This window comes from Pygocentrus nattereri, chromosome 22 (assembly GCF_015220715.1).
Source record: "Pygocentrus nattereri isolate fPygNat1 chromosome 22, fPygNat1.pri, whole genome shotgun sequence".
NCBI lineage: Eukaryota > Metazoa > Chordata > Actinopteri > Characiformes > Serrasalmidae > Pygocentrus > Pygocentrus nattereri.
Window position 1 is genome coordinate 5,272,193 of NC_051232.1, and position 27,497 is coordinate 5,299,689.

General features: G+C 42.4%; 1 protein-coding gene across 1 annotated transcript in view; it reads right to left on the reverse strand.

Moving 5' to 3' along the window:
- The window catches only part of dlc1 (DLC1 Rho GTPase activating protein), a 178,613-nt gene that overhangs the window by 115,676 nt on the left and 35,440 nt on the right, over nucleotides 1-27,497 (reverse strand). Inside the window, exons 3-4 of the mRNA XM_017720802.2 lie at nucleotides 23,024-23,179; nucleotides 22,761-22,901 (exon numbers count right to left, since the gene is read on the reverse strand). Of these exons, the coding sequence (XP_017576291.1) occupies nucleotides 22,761-22,901; nucleotides 23,024-23,179 (297 nt within the window). The remainder of the gene's footprint in view (nucleotides 1-22,760; nucleotides 22,902-23,023; nucleotides 23,180-27,497) is intronic.

A 27,497-nucleotide genomic window follows, 5' to 3' on the forward strand; every position in this document is an offset into this window, starting at 1 on the left:
AAGTAAAGGGTTCCCCACACATTCTCCATCAATCTGAATCATTTCATCATGCAAACGAACCATTAAGTGTATACGGCTCTAAATAGAACCACTGTTTACTTTACTTTTACTTTACTTTAACCCTTGAGGAACCATCTTTGTGGGTCTTCAAGTGTAGCTATGGCTTTTCCAAGCCAACTTAAAGTTACGGTTCAATTAATTTTCGTAACAATTTCAAGTATACCTGCGAACCGCATGCTGTCACAAAATGCCTCAAAGTTGTATAAGTGGACGAAACAATAACTTACAAAGGAAGCACACTTTCTTTGACTTTACAAAAAAAATGGTAACAAACAACTCTTACTTTTCTGAGGAGGATAATACAGCCATAATTGAGAAACACTGTAGTCAGTGGTGAAAAATAAGGCAGGCTAGCTTTGCGAACTGAAGTATATATTACTGCATATTACTCTATAAGATGTGTTTGGTAAACAGTTTAATGCTGTTGCAATTAATACTGAGATGGTAGTGTTGGCTACGTATAGTTATATAGCCAATAGTCAACAGCATGTCTCCTGTCTCCTGGAATGTTAGTGAGGCATTTATAGTAAATTACCATATTATGTAATACAAATCTTCTAATAGGGCGGCACGGTGGCGTGATGGGTAGCACTGTTGCGTCACAGTGAGGAGGGCCTGGGTTCGATTCCCCGGCTGGCTGACCAGGGAATGTGTGGAGTTTGTATGGACTCCGGTTTCCTCCCACAGTCCAAAGACATGCAGTCAGGCCAATTGGACATGCTAAATTGCCCCTAGGAGTATCTGTCTGTCTGTCTGTCTGTCTGTCTGCCCTGTGATGGACTGCCTTCTGCCCAATGGCTGCCGGGGTAGGCTCCAGCACCCCCCGTGACCCTGATGGAGAAACTTCTAATAAGAACAGTCAAATCTATGAGATATTGTACCTTATTACTTATCCAGACTGCATTTTTGAGGATTGCTGCCATGCCACATTGCAATGTATGGATAAAATGACAAAGTGTACTGTAGTGTTATTCTTAAAGAAGGTATTACAGTAGCTATATATAAATATATATATACCTTACTGTAAAAACAGTACAGTTAACTTCTGTAATTAAAAGGTACTTTCCTGTAAATGTGGATTGTACTCTAAACAAACTGCTGCTGTAATTTCACAGATACATTCTTTACTGGTGCACCTACAGCTCACTGCAGCTGGGCTTCAGCCTGCACTACTACAGATATTTCAAAGATTCAAACTACGGAAATGTGTTCTAATTCAAACCGTTATCCCAAAACCGTCTAGAGCACTCAGTGAAAGATATACACTGCATTTAACCACATCTAAAACAATAAAAAATGTTTTATATTTTAGATATTATACACTCAAACAGGTAGCTGGTTGTTGTACATGTAAGGAAAACAAGCCAAGCTATTAATTGAAACAGATTTGACTCGATTTTACACTGCATTTAACATTTATTATTGAAAGAATGTAATTATCTCAAACGCTAAATAAGCCAAACAATCAATCAATCAAACCAGTTAGAATAAGGAGAGAATGATTTGTGGGATTTACACCTGGACTCACGTAACCTAACCTAACTCTGTATAGTTGAGCAGAATGGAATCTAATGGTCAGAACGAAACCTCATATCTCAAAAGTAGCAGCTTTTCAGGAGAAGGAGAAAGCATTCTCAACTCGTGACGAAAGTTTGTGTAAAGTTTTTCCCAATTAATTTTGAAGGATTTCTGTTGGTCCATTCAACAGGAAAAGCTAACTGGAGGTAGGGAAACATTTTCTGATGACTTCTCATGTTCAGACATTTCGTTGGCTTGGGCCTCCATCTATTTGCACAAGGGGTATGTCTTTACTCTTGTTTTATTCACCATCTCTGTCTTACCTTTCTTGCAACATCCACAAAACAAATTGCTGTATGAACTTAATTCCATTATGCCACACATTTCGATTGAATCCGATAGAGCAGAGTCAGTCAAAGTTCCATGGCTCCACCACAAGAAGTGCTCTTTATTAAACACCAGGATAGAAAGGCACATAGAAAGCGCTGAACTCCTGGTGAAGGCCCTCACGGTGACAACCAACCCACACCAACTGAACCCACTCCCTGACACAGAGCATCACAATAAACATATACCTTTAACTGACAAACAACAGCATAAACAACAAAAATAGTTTTCTGGAGAGTGCATGCCTCCCATGATCCTCATAGCACAGCCATCAGCATAGCTATGCCTCAAGAGCATCTAGAAGCCAGGGCCAGCCAGTAGTCGGTCGCTATGATATATTGTTATATGTTATATGTTATATGTTACTCTTACCACATCCTCTATCCCTGATTGTACTTCTAAACTGACCACTTTCAAACCAACTCAGAGTCAAATAAGTCCTTGCCTGGAAAAGGATGGCGTGCCCACTCCAAGTAAGGGGAGAATACCTGCCTCAGGTGGAGGAGTTTAAGTATCTCAGGGTCTTGTTTATCAGTGATGGGAAGAGGGATCATGAGATTAGCTGCAGGCTGGGACAGACGCAAGTAATGTGGTCACTGTACCAGACTGTTGTGGTGAAGAGGGAGCTGAGCATGAAGGCAAAGCTCTCTGTTTACAAGTTGGTCTACATCTCCACCCTTGTCTATGGTCATGAGCTTTGGCTAATGTCCAAAAGAACAAGATTGTGGATACAAGTGGTGGAAATGAGCTTCGCAGCATGTTGTCTTACAGCGTACTTGATAGAGTTAGGAGCTCTATCACCCGGGAGGAGCTTGGAGTAGAGCTACTACTCCTCCACATTGAGGGGGGCCAGTTGAGGTGGTTTGGGCATCTGATCAGAATGCCCCCTGGACTCCTCCTGTTGGAGGTTTACCATGCATGGCCTACTGGGACGAGACCCTGAGGTCATCCTCGGACCTGTGGGGGTATTATATCTCCAAGTTGGCCTGGGAGCGGCTAGGGGTCCGAAGAACCAAGATGAGGTAGATGAAGTTCAATGAATGTGGTTAATGAAAGGTGATGGTAGATTGAGTTTAGGCAGTTGGATCGACAAACCTGCCTTATTTTGAAAGAAAGACATTTTATTGTGTCAAAATACTTTCTTGTAATTCTATTGTTCTTTGTGTATTTTATAGATTATTACATTCATTTCCCGACCAAAACTGCGTCTTTTATTAGAGACTTAAAGAAACCAAAGCTGATTTTGATGTTCAGAGATGGGAGTGGAGGAGCCTTTACACATTGTGTATGTGTAAGTCTTTTAGAGCTGGTCTAATCTTCCACTCAATCTCAACTGAAGCATGAACCATGAAAAAACGTCAGATGAACAATAAAACAGATCATGAGTGGGAGATTGTTCGTCACACACACATTGTTTGGCGGTGCACACCTGATCTTTTGTGCATTTCTTGCGTCAGGAGTCTGTCTGACCGTAACTCTTAACCCCCGGCTGGGTCGAGCTGTGTTTTTGTAGTTTTATGTTTCAGCAGTAGACGCGTGGCTCCAAAAATCACTATCATTACCAAAACACTGTAGATCATAGTTGTGCATAAAAGCTCAGCACATCTGCTGCCCATTTGAGCCTGAAATCACACCGGTCAGGGGTGCTTTCACAAACACACAACAGACATAAAATTGAGAAACACTGTTGGAGAGAATGTATGGCTGATGGAAAGTATATACCCCAATCAGGCAGGACATCATGACCACCTCCTTGTTTCTTCGCTCACTGTCCATTTGATCAGCTCCACTTACTGTAAAGCTGCACTTTCAGAGACCAACCTATTTTTTTGGCTTATTCACTAAATTTGGGGACCTTTTTACCAAATAATCATTCGTATGCCAATCATAATTATCTCTCAGAGCTACTTTGTCCAACAGGTAAAGGAAAAACTTGAGAGAGAGAGTGATAGTGAGAACGGCAGTGGCAGTAAATTAGTACCATATGGCCAAACGTTTGTGAAATCATGTTTCAAACACACCCATTTCTAACAGGTGTATAAAATCAAGTAGATAACCCTGCAGTCTCCATACACAACCACTGACAGTAGAACAGGCCGTACTGAAGAGCTGATTTGAAACTTAGTGTAAGTGAAAAATCTACTGATGAATCTACCAGTAGTTGAAGTTGATACCCCTGTAATTTAAGTGACCCTTATTAGGAAATTTCACCTCTGCATTTAACCCAGCTGTGCAGTGAAACACCCCAGACACACTAGTGAGCCCTCACACACTAGGGGGCAGTGAGCACACTTGCCTGGAGCGGTGGGCAGCCCTATCCACGGTGCCCGGGGAGCAGTTGGGGGTTAGGTGTCTTGCTCAAGCACACCTCAGTCCTGTGCTATTAGCACTGGGGATCGAACTGGCAACCTTTCGGTCACAGGGCCGGTTCCCTAACCTCCAGCCCACGACTGCCCCCTTATTTATATTTTATATGGGTTGTACTACTGCAATCCATCTGTAACAGTCAGTACATCACTAATAGTTACATTGTCATTTCCTTTATTGTTAAGATGTAGCTACACAGTTATTAGGATGTGTCATATAACATAGAACCAAGGTTTGACGCACATAGCAACAGTAAGTAATGGAGGCTGAACTTCTGCACGTTTCATTTTCTGTCAAACCAGCTTTTTTTTTTTTAAGACTGATGGTAAATGACCAGAGAGAGAGAGAGAGAGAGAAAGAACATTCCGGAGAGAAGGAATCGGCTCAACGCTTTCTTACTGCCACTGATCTCTGGATAAAACGGCTTGTCTTGGACCCGATCTGTCTGGCTTTATGCATGCAAACACACACATACTTACCTAGACATGTGATATGCAGGCGTTAATACATAGACTCCCTCCATAAAAACCCCAGCAGTGGATTTATGGCAAAAATAATGACCTTAGCAACATGCGCTAACTGCAGAAGAAGCCACAAAGCAGCCGTCCTGCTGGTGTCCACCTATAAATCTTTCTCTAGCACACATACATAAACAGCGCTATGCAGAAGCCAGAGAACACCCTTCACTAATGTACCTTTCAGAACAGCCATAAGGTACATGTTCTTTGTTTCCAAGAGATGTGAGAAGATCAGATGTTAACTAATGCCCTTGTGTAAGAATTGAGGAAATCCAAGGAAAATAAGTGAAAGAAAAACACAACGTTCCAAAACTGGAATTCAAATAATGATTAAATGGCAGGAAAAACGGGGCTCCTAACAACCACCTGGAAGACCTGCTGGAACACTGAAACAGCCCCCATCAGATAAACAGCACTTAAAGCTTTCATCTTTGAGAGAGAGGAGAACATCAAGGTGCTTCAGGTCTGAACACACCCACAGGTGTTTCTGTCCATCCTTCCACTGTGAGAAGACGAATCAGTGCTGTGGGCCTGAAAGGACGTGTAGCTGTTCAAGAAGAACCTCACTGAGAGAAGAAAACTCAAGTTTACTCAAACTCAAAACTGTCACTTACTAGGCTAATGCTAATTATTGTAGCTGATGATAAGTAGGTCCAGAAATAATAAACAGATGTTTCTCTGCCAAACTACCACCTGGGAAGATCGTCCACTGAGGAGAAAAGATCTTATGTAGAAGAGGACGAGTGCCTATCAGCATCCAACATTGCACTGGTTCGCTCTAGTGTTGGCTGTTAGCTCATCGGAAGGCTCTGTTACTCACTCAAGAAAAAACCTAATGGCTATATTGAAAAATGAAACGCAAATGTAGTCCTCATTGTGCCGCTAAACATTTGTGCTGCTGAGATTTTTGGCCTCATATCGTGCCTAAAAAGGTACATCCAGTCATTAACACTGATTGACTATTCAAAACTATTGACAATGCACATCCCTACCCAATAATATAAAGATTAGACATCAGGTTGTATAAAAGCACATCACAAAGTTTAAAATGGTAGTAACTGTCTTGACATCTCTGTTTTCATAGGTTACAATTAGTCGGTGTCTGTATTTATATGCAAAGCCTCTTGCATGTCAGCCAATCCAACTGAATACATTCGGATTACAGATGAAGACCGGGGTTGTTTTTATGCTCACTCTACTCAACTATCTGGTGGACAATCTCCGTTTACATGCTCACTACAAGTAATATGATCCACAAATATGCGCATGAGCAGAGAACCACTCAGTGCAGACGTCACCCCGACACCGAGCATCACCTGAGTCCAGTCAGAGTGAGATGAGCAGCAGTGAGCAGTGCCTGCGTTTTTAATTGCTTTAAAATGACGTCAGACTCAGGAAAACGTCCTTCACGTTCTTATTAAAGAAGGCCGAGAGGAAGACGTCGAGTTCTGAGACACATAAGCTGGATGTCCGTCTTTTAAAGTATAAACTTCGTCTCCTCTGCAGACCAGTTTCTGCTTTGCCATATATAACATTGTAAACTTTCGCTATGACACGATGCACATGCAGAACAGACTTTCCAATGGGGAATGTAATCGGATGCAGGAGTTTACACGGTTATTATTCTTCTATTTAATGGATTATTTACAGGATTCCCCACCCCGTTCAATCAGATAGAAACTGTACTCTGAAAGGGCCTCAATTGGAAGAGCCTATTCCGATTAAGTTGTATACATGAAGGCATTCTATTCCGATTGAGCTATTAGTCTGATTGTTAACGGATTATTAGGCTGCATGTAAACATGGCTAGTGAGTGTCAGACACCACATAAGCAAGTCTACCGGAGATTACTGAACAACTTTTAAAAGTTTCGGGCAAGTGTATGTTGACATAAGCAAGCTAGCTATGGTAATTTTTTGTTACAGGTTTTCGTTACTTGTTCAGAGGCCAAATCGATGCTAAAACAAATGTTAAGATTGATAACTGAATGGGTTGAAGAGTTTAAAGCACATGGCCCTCATCTTTTTCTTCTTTTAGCTCAAGGGAACAGGGTGATGTGTAATAATGCTGTTGAGTCTGCCTATAAGGCAGTAAGCCCAGCTATGCTCCCCAAAGGCAGAATAATCTGGTATTGTTATCTGTGGCTGTGAAGCGTGTCCTCTTGAGAGTTTGTGAAAACAACAGGCCTCCACACGACCTCCGCTGGGAGGAATGCAGAGGGCAGGGACTGCCTTGTTAATGCTAACACTCAAACCCTGAGAAATTCTCATACAGAAGCTTCAAAGTCAATAAGGAGGAATTATTATTTGTGAAGTTGGGCCAAAATAGAGCTCACAAGCAAGTGATTTGTGGACGCTACCGGTCACTCTCCATTTTTTCAGCTGTGGCCCAGCCCACCTATGTCCTTGCTTACTTATTGTTCATATTAGTAGCAGGTATGGACCACATTTGGTGAGATGGAAGGTGGAGAAGAGGTGGTAAAGATGGACCAGGACAACCCAAGCAGTTTGATTATCCCAAAACCGGATTATATGTATTAGTAAACTCTAATAATAATTTAGGAAAATGAGTAAGTGGCACTTTATATTTAAAGAAACATGTAAGTGTTTATATGCATTACCTTCCACTACAGCCCACTGTTGCTTTTTAAGACTGTTGGAGATGTGTGGCCTGCTCAGTGGTGCAGCATGTCCAGATGTAGATATGAGTTGCACTTCCTATGGCTAGCATTAGCAACACAACTCCAAATAACTTAGAGGTTGCGTCATTGCTAGCGATAAAGAAGCCTGACTCAGACTAACAGAGGTAAATATTATGAGGCTTGTTGCACTTGACAGACTAGACTGGACCACCCAAGGACAGGGGTCATTCCGGCCATAAAGGCAAGGGAGGTGTGTGTGTTTAAGGACTAAAAATGTTCCCGATTTGGTAGTAAACATAGAGCCTCTGAATCTCTTAAATTTGACTTTATTTTATTTTAATCTAAAAGCTGCATGTTCCAGTTTTTTTAAAAATCTGAAAGAAGAAATTGACTTGATTGATTTAGAAAATGAAATAAAAATAAACCTTTTATCTCCAAAAGCTAATTTCACAGGAGAAGGGGGATTAATGGGAGTTAATGTTAAAAGTTCTTTTCAAATACATTTTTGTAGTGTTTCTACTGATGCATTCATCATGAAATATGCACACAATGTAAGCGGCAGCGGCAGGTATTTGACAGTAAATATTTCCAAAGTATGTTAAAGTGATGATAAATATATGAAATGTTTGGATTTTTTTTTTTTTTTTAATTTTCTCAGCTGGCCACTACCTGGGAGCTTTGCACCATGACAGCAGAGTATGTCTAGGCCATGAAGCTAAAACTTTGCAGCATGACAGCTGAAGTTTACAAGATTGTGTTTTACTAATTTGCACCACAACAGAAGAGTTTGACTTGGCCATGACCCGGGAACTTCACTCCATGACAGCAGAGTTTAACTGGACTGAGAATCATGAACATAGCACCACAACATCAGTGTTATGGGCCACAGGAGAGACTTGGCCACAAGCTGGTGAATTCACACCACAACAGAAGTTTTTCCCTGTGCCATAGAACTCGGAATTTTGCACCGTGACAGAGTTTGAAAGGACCTTAAGCCTGGTAATTTGCACCATGACAATGGAGTTTGACTGGTCTGTTTGACCTGGATTTTATACTGTTTGACTGGGCCATGAGATGGGATTTTGCATTGTAACAGTGGAGTTTAACAGGGCTGTCAGTTTTGGAGATTGCATTGCGGCAGAGTTTGACTGGGCTATGAGCCTTGGATTTTGCACCAGTGCACCAGAGTTTGACCGGGCCATGAGATGGGATTTAGCACCGTGCCAGTGGAGTTTGACTGGACTGTGTGCCTTGCATTTAGTACTGAGGCCTCTGGGTTTCACTGGGCCACAAGCTGGGGATTCACACATTTACAGAAGAGTTTGACTTGACTATTCAGTTGGAACTTTGCACCATGACAGGAGTGCTGTTATTATTTATAGACACCTACATACATGTAATACAAACAAAAATTATTATTATTATTATTGCTGTTATTGTTGTCATATATAGATTTTACATTTTTGTAATACGCATCGGACGACAAAAACAAGTATGGGCAGGATTGTGGGCTCACATTTTTTGGGACATTACGATCACCAGGAGCAGGTTGTTATGGTGTTCAGGGTCAGAGAGGTCAAGTCAAGTGTCAGCCTTTAAAAACAAAGCAGGCTACTGCCCTCAGTTACTCATTTAGCTGTGCAACATGTCAGTGTGAATAGTGGACATTCCTCGCTTGACCTACTCTTACATGTCTGCAGGAACCGCTTTTTTCTGTTTATTATACTTATATTACATGATTATTACATGTAATTACCAACTTATTACATAATGGATGGAATTTAGTTAGATTGCGCAATGAATTACATTTATATTATGCAAAAACAGGTCCTAAGATGCACTTCTGACTTTTTTTGACATTAAAAAATCATAAAAATGTAAAAATTACAGCAGGAAACTGGCATTTTTTTTACTGCCTGCAAATCAAGACTGTGCGATGTTTAATTACCTTTAACTTGTAATAAAATCCCTCCTCTACTACTTATAGTCTGTACTTTCCACACGATTTATAAACTTCAATGAGCTATAATTCAAAGAAAACTGGAACATGACTTCGTTACCATGGCGACGACTGTGACTTCTAATTTTATTCCAGTCTAAAATGTACTGGGCAGTTCAGACTCTATAAAAGTAGTTGCATGTAAATTGACCACAACCGCCCCCCAGTAAGAGCAAGAATGTTCAGCCAGCCCACCCAGAGTCTGAGTGGCAAGTGTGTGTGTGTGTGTGTGTGTGTGTGTGTGTGAAATTACAAACAGTGCAAACTCGGTCAGTCTTGATGTGAATGTGAGATGTATAATGTCTACCCACAACTGCATGTATATGAATGCTTCAGTACATGTGCGTTAGATCATATCTCAGCGTCTCGGTGGACCGTTTATACCTATTCAGAGTAATTCTCCAGCTCTAATTCACGCATTCCGTCCCTCCATCCGCTCTCTGAGAGTTTCCATGTGTTAGTGTTTCTGCAGAAAGTGATGCAAACCTTTTCCATAAGGAAGGAAAATGACAGGACAATTCAGTTCCTGTGCAATCTAGAGGTACAGCCGTAGGATAAAAGCTCTCAGTTTTGACAATTGATGTATTGTCTTTGCACTATTTCCAGTGAAACACAGGGTTTAAATCATTTGTATATCAGTTCAATTTGTCTTTATTTTACTTTTTGCACAGCGTCCCAACTTTTTTGGAAATGCGTTTGCATGAATAACTCAAGATCCCAGGCTTATTACACGCTATGGGTTATTATTCAGTAACTACAGGGACTTCAATGTAAACTGGTTGAGTTTGGTGATACATACATGCATAATATGCATCTACAGAAACAGAGATTATACATCAGCATAGACATACAAACATGAAAACAAACACAAAGATATAAAGATTTTGGCCTTTTCTTTAACCTTGAGAAGAGCACGATGCAAATTATCTTGGTGCAACTGCTGGAAAGAAAGAGAGGCCAACCTGTAGATCAGTTCTAGTTTTCCTGCTGACTAATCTGGGTCATATCAGTGGTGTTTAATTTCTTCTCTAAATCACACACCCTTCCTACACACTGCCCGCTTTTTCATCTCCTCCCGTTTCTGTAATAAAGTGTCTGATAGAGCCTGATTCTCCTTCATTTCCTGCTGCTCTGCTGTTTGCAATTTGTGTTAGCCATCCTCTACCCTTTCGTCACTGGCCAGTTTTTGATCACAGAGCTGCTTGTGGCTGGAAATTTCTAGGTGGTGGTCCAATCTCAACCTAGCAGTGACATTTACGTGTGTAATGAATCCCAGAAAAAATGTGTATTTTGTGCTGAGAATGGACAATAATATCTGGACAATGGCATACCCATGGTCAGAAACTGCATTGTGACAGTGGCGTTTGACTGGACTGAGTGACTTGGAGTTTGCATTGTGGCACTAGAGTTTGACTGGGGCATAAAATGGGATTTTGCATTGTGGACGTGGAGTTTAACTGGGCCATAAGATGGGATTTTGCAATGTGTCAGTAGAGTTTGACTGGGGCATGAGATCATGAGATAGGATTTCGCATTGTCGCAGTGGAGTTTGACTGGGCCATAAAATGGGATTTTACATTGTGGCACTGCAGCTTGACTGGGCCATAAAACGGGATTTTCCATTGTGGATGTGGAGGTTAACTGGGCCATAAGATGGGATTTTGCATTGTGTCAGTAGAGTTTGACTGGGGCATGAGATGGGATTTTGCATTGTTGCAGTGGAGTTTGACTGGGCCATAAGATGGGATTTTGCATCGTGTCAGTAGAGTTTGACTGGGGCATGAGATGGGATTTTGCATTGTCGCAGTGGAGTTTGACTGGGCCATAAGATGGGATGTACATTGTGTCAGTAGAGTTTGACTGGGGTGTGAGATGGGATTTCGCATTGTCGCAGTGGAGTTTGACTGGGCCATAAAATGTGATGTTGCATTGTCGCAGTAGAGTTTGACTGGGGTATGCAATGGGATTTCGCATTGTCGCAGTGGAGTTTAACTGGGCCATAAGATGGGATTTTAGATTGTGGCACTGGAGTTTGACTGGGCCATAAAATAGGATTTTGCATTGTGTCTGTAGAGTTTGACTGGGGCATGAGATGGGATTTTGCATTGTGGCACTGGAATTTGACTGGGCCATAAGATGGGATTTTGTATTGTTGCAGTGGAGTTTGACTGGGCCATAAAATAAGATTTTGCATTGTGTCTGTAGAGTTTGACTGGGGCGTGAGATGGGATTTTGCATTGTGGCACTGGAATTTGACTGGGCCATAAGATGGGATTTTGCATTGTTGCAGTGGAGTTTGACTGGGCCATAAGATGGGATTTTGTATTGTTGCAGTGGAGTTTGACTGGGCCATAAAATAGGATTTTGCATTGTGTCTGTAGAGTTTGACTGGAGCGTGAGATGGGATTTTGCATTGTGGCACTGGAAATTGACTGGGCCATAAGATGGGATTTTGCATTGTTGCAGTGGAGTTTGACTGGGCCATAAGATGGGATTTTGTATTGTTGCAGTGGAGTTTGACTGGGCCATAAGATGTGATTTTGCATTGTCGCTGTACAGTTTGACTGGGGCATAAGATGGGATTTTGCATTGTCGCTGTAGAGTTTGACTGGGGTGTGCGATGGGATTTTGCATTGTCGCAGTGGAGTTTGAGTGGGCCATAATATGGGATTTTGCATTGTGGCACTGGAGTTTGACTGGGTCATGAGATGGGATTTTGCATTGTCGCAGTAGAGTTTGACTGGGCCATAAGATGGGATTTTGCATTGTCGCTGTAGAGTTTGACTGGGTGCGATGGGATTTTGCATTGTCGCAGTGGAGTTTGAGTGGGCCATAATATGGGATTTTGCATTGTGGCATTGGAGTTTGACTGGGTCATGAGATGGGATTTTGCATTGTTGCAGTAGAGTTTGACTGGGCCATAATATGGGATTTTGCATTGTCGCTGTAGAGTTTGACTGGGGTGTGCGATGGGATTTTGCATTGTCGCAGTGGAGTTTGACTGGGCCATAATATGGGATTTTGCATTGTGACAGTAGAGTTTGACTGGGGCGTGCGATAGGATTTTGCATTGTGGCACTGAAGTTTGACTGGGCCATAAGATGGGATTTTACATTGTCACAGTAGAGTTTGACTGGGGCGTGAGATGGGATTTTGCATTGTTGCAGTGGAGTTTGACTGGGCTGTGTGACTTGGACTTTGCACTGTGGCAACAAAGTTTGACTGGGCCATGAGATGGGATTTTGCACCATGACAGCAGAGTTTGAATTGACTGTGTTCCTTGCATTTTGTACTGAGGCCTTTGAGGTTTGAGGTTTGAGGTACTGAGGTTTGACTATGAGAATAGAACTTTCACAGGAGTGCTGTGCAGGTGTATAAACACCTACATATATGTAATACATACAAAAATATTATTATTATTATTATTATTATTATTCTCATAAGCAAGGGTTTACATTTTTGTAATACATGTTGGAAGACACTCCATGTTCTGCCATGGTATAAAAACAAGCATTGGCAGGATTATGGGGTAACATTTTTTGGGACATTACGATCACCAGGAGCAGGTTGTTACGGTGTTCAGGGTCAGAGAGGTCAAGTCAAGTGTCAGCCTTTAAAAACAAAGCAGACTACTGCCCTCAGTTACTCATTTAGCTGTGGGATATGTCACTGTGAATAGTGGACATTCCTCGCTTGACCTACTCTTACATGTCTGCAGGAATCGCTTTTTTCTGTTTATTATATTTATAATACATGATTATTACATGTAATTACCTACATTATACACAGCGAGTTGCATAGTTACATTAGTTACACTGTATAATTAATTACATTTACATTATGCAAAAACAGGTCCTAAGATGCACTTCTTTTGCATTGAGGACGTGGAGTTTAACTGGGCCATAACATGGGATTTTGCATTGTGTCAGTAGAGTTTGACTGGGGCATGAGTTGGGATTTTGCATTGTCGCTGTAGAGTTTGACTGGGGCGTGCGATGGGATTTTGCATTGTCGCAGTGGAGTTTGACTGGGCCATAATATGGGATTTTGCATTGTCACAGTAGAGTTTGACTGGGGCATGAAATGGGATTTTGCATTGTCGCAGTGGAGTTTGACTGGGCCATAATGTGGGATTTTGCATTGTCACAGTAGAGTTTGATTGGGGCATGAGATGGGATTTTGCATTGTCGCAGTGGAGTTTGACTGGGCCATAATATGGGATTTTGCATTGTCACAGTAGAGTTTGACTGGGGCGTGCGATGGGATTTTGCATTGTGGCACTGGAGTTTGACTGGGCTATGTGACTTGGACTTTGCACTGTGGCAACAAAGTTTGACTGGGCCATGAGATGGGATTTTGCACCGTGACAGCAGAGTTTGAATTGACTGTGTTCCTTGCATTTTGAACTGAGGCCTCGGGGTTTGACTATGAGAATGGAACTTTGACAGAAGTGCTGTTATTGTGTATAAACACCTACATATATGTAATACATACAAAAATATTATTATTATTATTATTATTATTATTATTATTCTCATAAGCAAGGGTTTACATTTTTGTAATACATGTTGGAAGACACTCCATGTTCTGCCATGGTATAAAAACAAGTATTGGCAGGATTATGGGGTAACATTTTTTGGGACATTACGATCACCAGGAGCAGGTTGTTACGGTGTTCAGGGTCAGAGAGGTCAAGTCAAGTGTCAGCCTTTAAAAACAAAGCAGACTACTGCCCTCAGTTACTCATTTAGCTGTGGGGTATGTCACTGTGAATAGTGGACATTCCTCGCTTGACCTACTCTTACATGTCTGCAGGAATCGCTTTCTTATGTTTATTATATTTATAATACATGATTATTACATGTAATTACCTACATTATACACAGTGAGTGGAATTTAGTTGCATAGTTACATTAGTTACACTGTATAATTAATTACATTTACATTATGCAAAAACAGGTCCTAAGATGCACTTCTGACTTTTTTGACGTTAAAAAATCATAAAAATGTAAAAATTACAGCAGGAAACTGGCAATTTTTTTACTGCCTGTAAATCAAGACTGTGCAATAATGTTTAATTACCTTTAACTTGTAATGACATCCCTCCTCCACTACTTATAGTCTGTACTTTCCACACGATTTATAAACTTCAATGAGCTATAATTCAAACTGGAACGTGACTTCGTTACCATGGCGAAGACTGGTGACCAATACTGGTCATGCTGACCAATCTGGGTCACATCAGTGGCGTTTAATTTCTTCTCTAAATCACACACCCTTCCGAGACAGTGTCCACTTTTCATCTCCCCCCGTTTCTGTAATAAAGTGTCTGATAGAGCCTGATTCTCCTTCATTTCCTGCTGCTCTGCTGTTAGTAATTTGTGTTAGCCATCCTCTAGCCTCTCGTCACTGGCCAGTTTTTGACCACAGAGCTTCTTGTGGCTGGAAATTTCTAGGTGGTGGTCCAATCTCAACCTAGCTGTGACATTTAGTGTCTGGACATCGGCAGACCAATGGTCAGAAACTGACCAATGATGAAGGAGGTAAAGGAGGGGAGATAAATTGCAAATTAAAATTGTCCAGTTGCAATTTAATTCAGTCAGTCAGTATGACCGCATGGATCATATGAACATTATAGAGCTTTTTAAATGAAACAGTAGAAGCCGTATCGCCCCCTACGCTTCCTGTAGTGTATTACAGTCTGTCAGAATTGTTTTAAGTAAAAGACGCCCAGTTTCACCCTTTTTATTATCCTGCAGTGAGTCTGGACAAAACAGCCGGTGCTTTTATCCTCCTTCCTATGAGATTTTCTCCTAATTGAGCTTGTGTGTCAGATAGGGAGGGTCAGGTGTAATCTCCGTAATCCACAATAATCCCACAGTCTGATAACAATACGACTTGCACATTAGCTAAAGGGACTTAAGGTAAACAACAGATGGGTTAATACCTGTGCGCACACACAAACCGCCTGTATCTGTCTGCCACTGTTACTCACTAGCTGCAGCCAGCAGATACCAGACAGCTTAGTATGACCCCCCAGCATACACACACACACACAACACACACACACACACACACACAACACACAACACACACACACACAACACAACACACACACACACACACACACACAACACACAACACACACACACACAACACACAACACACACACACACACAACACACAACACACACACACACACACAACACACAACACACACACACACACACACACACAACACACAACACACACACACACACACACAACACACAACACACACACACACACAACACACAACACACACGCACACACAACGCACACACACAACACACACACACACACACAACACACAACACACACACAACACACAACACACACACACACACACACAACACACAACACACACGCACACACAACACACACACACACATACAACACACACACACACACACTACACACAACACACACACACACACAACACACACAACACACAACACACACACACACAACACACACGCACACACAACACACACACACACACACATACAACACACATACAACACACACACAAACACACACACACACACATACAACACACATACAACACACACACACAACACACACACATACACACAAACTCACCCACACACACACAACACACACACAACACACACATATACACACACATACAACACACACACACACACACACAATGTGTTATGCTGGCAAAGCAAAAATAGCTTTTAAATGACAAACACACATCTGGAGATATTTATGAAGCCCTGCTGTGTTTGTGTGTGTGTGTGTGTGTGTCTGTGTGTGTGTGTGTGTGTGTGTGTGTGTGTGTGTGTGTGTGTGTGTGTGTGGAGAACACCTGTTTTGGTTCCACTTACCTTAAAAGTAAAGTTGTTTTTTTCCTTGAGTTACCACTTTAGAGATACAAGGTTTTCTTCTGACAACAGCCATATATATATATATATATATATATATATATATATACACACTATATTTCCAAAAGTATTCTGTCTTCACACACATATGAATGTAACATCCCATTCTTAATCCATAGGGTTTAATATGATGTTGGCCCACCCTTTGCAGCTATAACAGCTTCAACTCTTCTGGGACGGCTTTCCACAAGGGTTAGGAGTGTGTTTATGGGAATTTCTGACCGTTCTTCCAGAAGCACAATTGTAAGGTCAGACACTCGAGGACGAGAAGGCCTGGCTCACAGTCTCCGCTGTAATTCATCCCAAAGGTGTTCTATGGGGTTGAGGTCAGCACTCTGTGCAGGCCAGTCAAGTTCTTCCACATCAAACTGGCTCATCCGTGTCTTTATGGATCTGCTTTGTGCACTAGAGCGCAGTCATGTTGGAACAGGAAGGGGCCGTCCCCAAACTGTTCCCACAAAGTTGGGAGCAAGAAATTGTCCACAATCTCTTGGTGCTGAAGCTTCAAGAGTTCCTTTCACTGGAACTAAGGGGCCGAGCCCAACTCCTGAAACACAACCCCACACCATAATCCCCCCTCCACCAAACTTTACACTCGGCACAATGCAGTCAGGCACGTACCGTCTCCTGGCAACCGCCAAACCCAGACTCGTCCATCGGATTTCCAGATGGAGAAGTGTGATTGGCCACTCCAGAGAACACGTCTCCACTGCTCTAGAGTCCAGTGATGGCGCCACTGCATTCGATGCTTTGCATTGCGCTTGGTGATGTAAGGCTTGGATGCAGCTGCTCGGCCATGGAAACCCATTCCATGAAGCTCTCTACGCTGTTCTTGAGCTGATCTGAAGGCCACATGAAGTTTGGAGGTCTGTAGTGATTGACTTTGTAGAAAGTTGGTGACCTCTGTGCACTATGCCCCTCAGCATCCGCTGACCCCGCTCTGTCATTTTACGTGGCCGACCACTTCGTGGCTGAGTTGCTGTCGTTCCCAATCGCTTCCACTTTGTTATAATCCCACTGACAGTTGACTGTGGAATATTTAGTAGTGAGGAAATGTAACGACTGGACTTGCTGCACAGGTGGCGTCCGATCACGGTACCACGCTGGAACTCACTGAGCTCCTGAGAGCGACCCATTCTTTCACTAATGTCTGTAGAAGCAGTCTGCAGGCCTAGGGGCTCGGCTTTATACACCCGTGGCCTTGGAGCACCAGATAAATTGCATATATATATACACACACATTTCCACATGTACTGTATATCCACAGGCATTCATACACACACACACACACACACACATTCTCTAAATTCTCTAAAAGAACATTGAGTTCAAAAGTGCAGAATATTCAGATAAGATTAAAGCACTACACTCACACACACACACACACACACACACACACACACACACACACACAGAAACACAGTCAGCTATCCAGCACTGCTCCAAGCTCCATTAGTGCTAAATTCTGTTTGATATGCTGATGGTAACTGAATGCAAATGTTAAGTGTGTGTGTCTGGGTGTGTTTGTGTGTGTTTGTGTTTGCGTGTGTGTGCGTGTGCACGTATCATAGAAGCCAATCTGTGTTTACCTAGTACACTTATATAATCCTGTGAGGAATGCGAGGAACGTAGAAACGTACAGATGCTCAAACAGCAGCAGGTAGACTTCAGCAGTACCTCCTACCTTCTCAGCACTAACACCCAAACTGTCGATCTGCTCATTGTCACACACCTGACTGATATTCATAGCAGCCACTGAACATTTAAAAGTATCGAATATATTTCCATCCTAAAAAAAAAAAAACGATGTAAAAACAAGAGGAGGTATTTTATTATGATTAGAACCTCATGACACGTTACCGTGTGTGTAAACACACTAAAAATACAAAAAAACTAAAGTCACAACAACAAACAGAATCCAGTGTCCGGTCGTCTGTTTGCTGTTGTGGTTGGGTTCCTTTCTGCTTTTAATTCATTTTAGGTTCTGAACAGAGTCTCAGTCTTCACTACATCCTACTCACACGTCTGTCGGTCTGCGTCCAGAAGATTTGGCATTTTTACGGGAATGAAGTGTCCCCACACTGAGAGGAAAACGCTAACACTGCCTTATCCTTGCTGCTCCCACAAGTCTGTTGTTCCAAAGCTTCGGTTGAAAGGCTGAACAACTGAGTTTATGTCTTAAATGCTTAAAGCTGGTGCGTGCTATTCATTTCAAATGATACGGACAAAAGTTTGTGGACACCCCTAATTCCCCAGGAGGTGTTTCAGCCACACCTATTGCTAGCAGCCCACAGCCATGCAGTCTCCCTAGACAAACACTGGCAGTAGAGAAAGTCGTACCGAAGAGGTCAGCGGCTTTAAACGTGGCACTGTCGTAGGACACCACCTTTTCTCCAAGCCAGTGTGTTACATTTTTGCCCCCATCAGATCCGCCTTGTATACAAGATTAAACCTTATTGACTTGTTTCTATTTAACCCTCTACTAAACTCACTATAAGAACAAGAAACAACATATTTAGTTCAGTTTTCTTGCATAAAATTTTTTTTTCAGACCCAATTATTAAATTCTAAACATAAAAAAAAAAATGTGTGCAGGGGCCCTTTTGGAATATGTTGCCCTGAGGCAACATTGTGCGACAATGAGAAGAAATAATATAGAGCTGTGCTCCCTGAAGTGGTGAGACCTGGTTTGTGACTGGCCAAATCCATTCCACTGTCGCACAATGTTGCTTCTAGGCAACAAACCTATTTCTGCAAAATCTCAATACAAAAAAAAATGTTACTGACCATTAAAAAAGAGGTTTAAAAGTGCCCACAAAGAGACCACACGACCAAGTACAGGCCTTTTATTGACTACTCTACCCCATCATTGACCTTTAATAAGTAAAACATTATTGTAAAGACAGGAAAATGAGTTTGTTGCCCTGAGGCAACATTGTGTGACAATGGGAAGAAGTAACATAGAGCTGTGTTCCCTGAAGTGGTGAGACCTGGTTTGTAACTGGTTAAATCCACTTCACTGTCACACAGTGTTGCTTCTAGGCAACAAACACATTTCTGCAAAATCTCAATACAAAAAAATTGATTCTGAAAAAGAGGTTTAAAAGTGCCCAATATGACCAAGTACATGGTGTGTAATAGAGGGTTAAAGTTTTTTGTTTTGCCAAAAGCAGGTAATTTCATGTTTAACAGTTAAAGCCATTGAATGGATTTAAGTAAAATATTTATCATTCTTAAACATGAAACAAGCAGGTAAAGAGCTGAAAACTGTAACAAAAACAGCCCATTGATGGTCAATATTACACATCTATAAGATCAGACCTCGGAGATCAGACCTTCTTTTGTCTTGGGGCAGTCGTGGGCTGGAGGTTAGGGAACCAGCCTCGTGACCAGAACGGCACCGGTTCGATCCCCAGAGCTGACAGCACATGACTGCGGTGTCCTTGAGCAAGACACCTAACCCCCAACTGCTCCCCGGGCGCCGTGGATAGGGCGGGCAAGTGTGCTCACTGCCCCCTAGTGTGTGTGCACTCACTAGTGTGTATGTGGTGTTTCACTTCACAGATGGGTTAAACGCGGAGGTGAAATTTACCCGTTGTGGGACTAATAAGGGTCTCATGACTAAAATTTTGGGGCAGTCGTGGGCTGGAGGTTAGGGAACTGGCCCTGTGACCAGTTCGATCCCCAGCGGGAAAAGTCAATAACCTACATTAAGACATTACTTACACTGAATCTGCCAGCTTGCCTAATCAATCAATCAATCAACCAATCAATCAATCAATCAACCTTTATTTTGACTCGGAAGTACATTGAGGACAACCCTCATTTTCAAAGTAGCCGAGCATTTACAAAAACAGGGATTGACATGACAAAGAAAATAATAACTACATTTAATCATTTTAAATTAAAAGAAAATTTAAAATAAAAGTGAATAAAAGATAAAAATAGATAAAAATTAACAATTAAAAAATGTAAAAATGAATCTAACAGTTAGCTAGCATTTATGTTGCTACTGCGGTGACACTGTAACCAGTTCCAGCCTTCTGTATGTATATGTGTCAGAACAGCAGACGCCCTCTTATGTTAAAATGTCACATTTATGACTTTAATTACATGTGTTGAACTACCCCAAAGCAACATCTATATAACTACACTGTTATTACACAGTACTTACATAGTAACTACACAGGAACTGTCCAATTACTTTAAACTGCAACTTCAACACTGCACTACAGGAAAGTTCCTGGGTAGAAGATACACTTGTGTGATAACATAGGCTGTAATCCATCTGTAAGTCATCAGTAGTTACACGGTTGTTGCATATGTTATTCATGTGTAACTACACAGTTATAAGAGACGCTTAATATAAAGTGGGACCAAGGCTTCCAATCAATCAATATTAAAATCCCAGCACCTCTTTGTTTCCTTGCTCACCTCTGTATCCACATCTGTCTGGATGTCTGGTTTCAGGATGAGTGAAAGAAGTTCTCCTAGGCTCACAGACCAAATATGACATTTAAGGGTTTTACCAGCTACGCCGCCAGGAGGATGAGTCTACCGGGAAGCTATGACAGTCCAGCCTGGCTAAACAAACCTTAAAATAAACTTCTCCTCTTTTGACCGATGCAGACAGTGAGGTCATAAGCCTTCATACTTGTGATTGGTTGCAAAAACATCTGTTTCTAAGCAACGGTTGTTCCAGTTGTGCGGGGCTGTCCCGCAGCAGTGACCCCGGTCGTCTCCAGCGAGTGACTCAAGGCTGCGTCACACATCCTCAGAGAGAAAAGCGAGAGAGCGATGAAAGAGTCCCGACATGTCCGTGCGTGTGTTCTATTAGTGCGTTTTCGGCGCTAAGTGCTCTGTGTTTGCTCATCTCATTAAAACTGCTTTACTCCACCTGAAGCTGACCATAAAGCAAACTCCTCTGGAATGTGCTTTAAGGCCTGCAAAGAGCAGCAACATCAGCAAATCCACCAGCTTTGCTAAATGACATATGCCCCCATTCAACGTTGTCAATGATAAAAACAACCAGCTGCAGATAAAGATATAAAATGAGGATGAACCAGTAATCTTGTGCTTAAAATGAAACACGATTGGTGGGAAATGAGTTGCTCAACCAGTCAACCAGCGCATCAATAAAGCTATCTATCCCTTTACTGAGTAGTATTGCCATATGGCAACAGTGGCTTTTGTTTTTTTCCATTGGAAAAGGCTTTACGAGTAAATATGAATATAAACATTGACTTATACACATTGTTATGTACACACATACTTTGAGAGTACTTCAGCAGCCAGGCTCTGAAAGAAATCCCCAACTTTCTTCAGAAATATAGTCAGTTTACATGATGGGCTTTATGTTAAATGTAAAAACGTAGTTGTTGCCATATGGCAACAGTATGCAACAATGGAACTGCTATCTGCAGTGCATACAAAGGGGTGAAAGAGTGCACTGCCGTTGGACTCACTGGACAGTGGCAGGCTATTGGTTTACCCCTATTGCGTGCACTGCCAGTTGCAGTTCAATTGTCACATGCTGTTGCCATGTGGCAACAAAATGCAAAATATATAAACTTCAATATTCTGCAGGCTTATGATTCAGCTACTATGAGAGAAAAGAGTGTGGGCCCACTTTCAACCGTGGCTGGTTGAGCGGTTAAGTTGATTTGACACAGACAACTTACTGTTCTTTATTTTCTACTTAATATTATTTTGTGCAAAAAATAACACTATAGCAACCACTAGAAATACCATGGCAACCACAAAATAATACTCTAGCAACCACCTGGAACATCAGAGAAAGCCCTCTAGCAAAGCCCTAGCAAGAACCAAAAATACCATAGCAACCACCTAGCAACACCCTAACAACCACCCCCAAAACCATAGCAACCACATGGGTTAACATATGAACCCCTAAGCAACACACTAGCAACCTAAGGTACCATAGCAACATCCTAGCAACCATTTCAGATAAGATATCAACCACCTAGCAACATGCTCCCTACCAAACGACTTGAGACACTTTGGCAGCTATCTATTAACACCAAAGCAATGACCTTGGATGCATTAGCAACCGCTAACTTAGCAACTCCTTAGCAGCCACCTATCAGTGCCATAGCAATGATTAGCGACCATCTATTAGGTGTAAGGCAATGGCCTAACAATTAACTGGAGCATGACAGTGACTGCATAGTAACGCCAGTACCATGGAAAACCATGGCAACCTCCAAGCAACACTCTAGCAACCACCTGGAATAACTACATGGTTTTAACATATAGTTATGGGTTAACATATGCTTTTACTAGCTGTACAACTCACTCACCCTGTTCTTGGGTTTGGCCCCGGGGGTCCCGCTCAGCCCCGTGGAGGACAGCGACGATGATGACTGATGATGAGGAGTGTTCAGAGAGCGCGAAGAACCGGACAGACTTTCATCTCCATCCAGAGACTCTAAATCCACTTCCTGTTTATATATCAAGGACACACACACTAAACAAAAGCTCCCATCAGGACTCACCCAAAGACCAGGTAGGTCTGGATGGGAATGATTGATTGCTGGGAGATCTGCTTGGAAGCGTTACTCACGGAGATGATGCGTCTCTTGAGGGTGGGTGTGCCATTGTTTGAGGGGGCGGAGCTTAGAGCGCTCTCGATCTCCTGGTCCAGCTGGTCGAGCTTCATTATGAGCAGAACCATGGAGTCCAGACGAGACCGCTCCTTCTCTCTGTCCTCTCGAGAACTCTGAAACACGACACACACCTTCATTTCTATGTGCTGATGGTGCTCCTACGGCTAATAAAGCTAACAGAAATACGGATGTGGGAGCTTAGACCTCACCAATTAGCATCATGCTAACCGCATATCTAAATCATCACTGTGGAGTTGCTCAGGAAGCTCTAATGGACTTGTTTATGTTGTTTCTGATATTGTATAATATACTGTTATGTATGAACGTCAGGCAGATTAAAAATAGTTGCACTTTAACGCAAGAAATTACTATTTTGTAGCTTTTTTATACTTTTTTTTAACTGTAGTCATAGAAATATCCAAACTAAACCAAAATCTGGCCATTTTAACAGGTTTTTAGTTCAACGTCATTTCAACTTTCTTCATATTTTAGCTCGGTCTACACTGGGCACAACCACATAATTTCATATATTAATAAAAAAAACAAGCACCCAATCAATTTATGTCTAGTTCCTTTCCCAAAAGCAATGCATGTTTTCTGAGAATGAAGTTTCATGCTGATTCTTATCATTTTTGTTTTTAAAGTCAGCTTTTCTCTACATTCAGAACCAAAACTCAACTCCTAGAGCACTTGCCTTCCTAAAATTTGGTGTGATCATGCCTAACCCTATTCTGAAGGATATTCCAGAAGGATTTCCTAAAATATCGCTAATCGCTGGATCTATGCAGGATTTTGTTCAACAAAAATGACCTAAAAATTGTTTTTCTACAGCATAAGGGGCAATGCTGTGTTCTTGATTAACCAGTAAAACAATGAGACTACAACAATAAGCAGAAACGATTCAAAGGAGCGTCCTTTCCACAATGAAATGAACACTTTCAATGTAATATCCAAAGGGTCTATTTTTAATGTTTTTAAAAAGAAAAATTTGGAAAACATTAATAAAAAAAGAGCTATAGAAAGACTTTTCTCTGATGCATAACATTAACATAACTATACCATAAACATGTGATGCGCCACTGTTGTAACAAAACCTCTCCATTTTTGGTATTTTCCAGTTTTTGGCATAATCTGAAATGCCTGTTGCTCTTTCCATTGTGTTAAAATTTCATGATGAATGGATCAAAAGAAATTACACAAAATGACTTCTGGTTCCATTGACTTACATAGAAAATAAAGTATGTTTTGTCCTTCTCCTGTAACGTTACCATTCTGGAGACACAAGGTTTTGTTCTGACAACAGCACATGACATATTTTATATTACCAAAAGTATGTGGACACCTGACCACAACACCTATATGAGCCTGTTGGTCTTTCCATTCCAATGCCCATTCCATGGCATTAATATGGAGTTGCAAACATTGTGGCTGTAACAGCCTCTGCTCTTCTGGGAAGCTTTCCACAAGATGGTAGTTGGTTAGTGTAGTGGATAACACCTCTGCCTTCTACACTGTAGACTGGGGTTCAGTCCCCCACCTGGGTAAACACCCTACACTATACCAATAAGAGTCCTTGGGCAAGACTCCTAACACCGCCTTCGCCTACCTGTGTAAAATCCAAGTCTAACACAGTTCTCGTACTGATGTTGCTTCGAAAGGCAGAACTCAGCCCTGTTTTGTGAGTTTGTGTGGTCTACCACTCTGTGACTGAGCTGCTGTTGTTTCTAGATTCTTCCATTTCACAATAAAAGTGCTTACAGTTGTCTAGGGCAGACCTAGCGAATATGGCATCTTATGACGGTCCCATGTTTAAAGTCACAGAGATCCACAGTATGTCAGTATGTCAGTGTTACTGCAGTGCTGAGATTGATCCACCACCCAAATAGTACCTGCACTGTGAGGGTCCATGGGGGTCTTGACCACTGAAGAACAGAGTAAAAGGGGGCTAACAAAGTATCAGAGAAACAGATGGACTACAGTCTGTAACTGTAGAACTACAAAGTGCAGCTATACATTAAGTAGAGCTGATAAGATGGACAGTGAGGGTACAAGGGGGTGGTCAGAATGTCATGCCTGATCAGTGTACGTATTGCATTAAATGGGTTAATAAGTGTTGGGAAGTCAGAGAACCAAAGAAACACTAGGATGAGAGGGATAAGAGAGAGAGAGAGAGAGAGAGAGAGAGGGAGGAAAGAGCTGTTTCAGTGCCAGCCATTCCTGCAGGAGGGGCACTGTACTGGCGTTTGCCCGCGAGTGACCCACGCCAAAACAAACACACCAACACAATGCAGAATAGTGTGTGAAGGACTTACGTTCATGCTGTGGTATTCGACCTTAATGCGCTTTAGATGGCCTGTCTATCACACGCACACACATACACATACATAAGGCTAATAAGGGAACACTGTACCGAGTTCGCCTCCCAGACTATGCCGGAATGTGTTTATCGCTGGAAAACTGAATCCGTGCGCTCAGTTAAAATGACCACTATAGCTTAGCGTAATAGTTACAGCGTCTCCAATGCGCAGGATGAAGCCCAATGTTGTTGTAGATACATGTATAAACTGATTCCATTACAAAGCTGTTATGCTGGGGGTTCTAGATCACCCGGAGAAGTTTTGATGGTCAACAGAACAGTAGATGATTCCTTCACGATTGAAAAAGCTGTAGAGCATCAAGAATGAAGCTGCAATAAAAGTAAAATCCAGAAGGCCTTAAAATCTGACCAATCAAAACGTTACTTACAGTAATTTTATTAAAGAATTGATTATAAATAAAAACGTACCATTTATTATTTATTAATAACATTTTATTTTGTTATGTGTGTGTGTCTCTCTCTCTCTCTCTCTCTCTCTCTCTCTCTCTCTCTCTCTCTCTCTCTACTCTCCCTCACCATCTCTCTCTCTCTCCCTCACCATCTCTCTCTCTCTCCCTCACCATCTCTCTCTCTCTCTCTCACCATCTCTCTCTCTCTCTCCCTCACCATCTCTCTCTCTCTCTCTCTCTCTCTCTCACCATCTCTCTCTCTCTCTCTCCCTCACCATCTCTCTCTCTCTCTCTCCCTCACCATCTCTCTCTCTCTCTCTCTCTCTCTCTCACCATCTCTCTCTCTCTCTCTCCCTCACCATCTCTCTCTCTCTCTCTCTCACCATCTCTCTCTCTCTCTCTCTCTCTCTCACCATCTCTCTCTCTCTCTCCCTCACCATCTCTCTCTCTCTCTCTCTCTCTCTCTCTCAACATCTCTCTCTCTCTACTCTCCCTCACCATCTCTCTCTCTCTCCCTCACCATCTCTCTCTCTCTCTCACCATCTCTCTCTCTCTCTCCCTCACCATCTCTCTCTCTCTCTCTCTCTCTCTCTCTCTCTCTCTCTCTCTCTCTCCCTCACCATCTCTCTCTCTCTCTCTCCCTCACCATCTCTCTCTCTCTCTCTCTCTCTCTCTCTCACCATCTCTCTCTCTCTCTCTCCCTCACCATCTCTCTCTCTCTCTCTCTCTCTCTCACCATCTCTCTCTCTCTCTCTCTCTCTCTCTCTCACCATCTCTCTCTCTCTCTCCCTCACCATCTCTCTCTCTCTCTCTCACCATCTCTCTCTCTCTCTCTCTCTCTCACCATCTCTCTCTCTCTCTCTCTCTCTCTCTCTCTCTACTCTCCCTCACCATCTCTCTCCCTCTCTCTCACCATCTCTCTCTCTACTCTCCCTCACCATCTCTCTCTCTCTCTCTCCCTCACCATCTCTCTCTCTCTCTCTCACCATCTCTCTCTCTCTCTCTCTCTCTCTCACCATCTCTCTCTCTCTCTCTCTCTCTCTCTCTACTCTCCCTCACCATCTCTCTCTCTCTCTCTCACCATCTCTCTCTCTCTCTCTCCCTCACCATCTCTCTCTCTCTCTCTCACCATCTCTCTCTCTCTCTCTCCCTCACCATCTCTCTCTCTCTCACCATCTCTCTCTCTCTCTCCCTCACCATCTCTCTCTCTCTCTCTCTCTCACCATCTCTCTCTTTCTCTCTCTCTCACCATCTCTCTCTCTCTCTCTCTCTCTCTCTCTCTCTCTCTCCCTCACCATCTCTCTCTCTCTCTATCTCTCACCATCTCTCTCTCTCTCTCTCCCTCACCATCTCTCTCTGTCTCTCTCTCACCATCTCTCTCTCTCTCTCTCTCCCTCACCATCTCTCTCTCTCTCTCTCCCTCACCATCTCTCTCTCTCTCTCTCCCTCACCATCTCTCTCTCTCTCTCTCTCTCCCTCACCATCTCTCTCTCTCTCTCTCTCTCTCACCATCTCTCTCTCTCTCTCCCTCACCATCTCTCTCTCTCTCTCTCTCACCATCTCTCTCTCTACTCTCCCTCACCATCTCTCTCTCTCTCTCTCACCATCTCTCTCTCTCTCTCCCTCACCATCTCTCTCTCTCTCTCTCTCTCTCTCTCTCTCTCT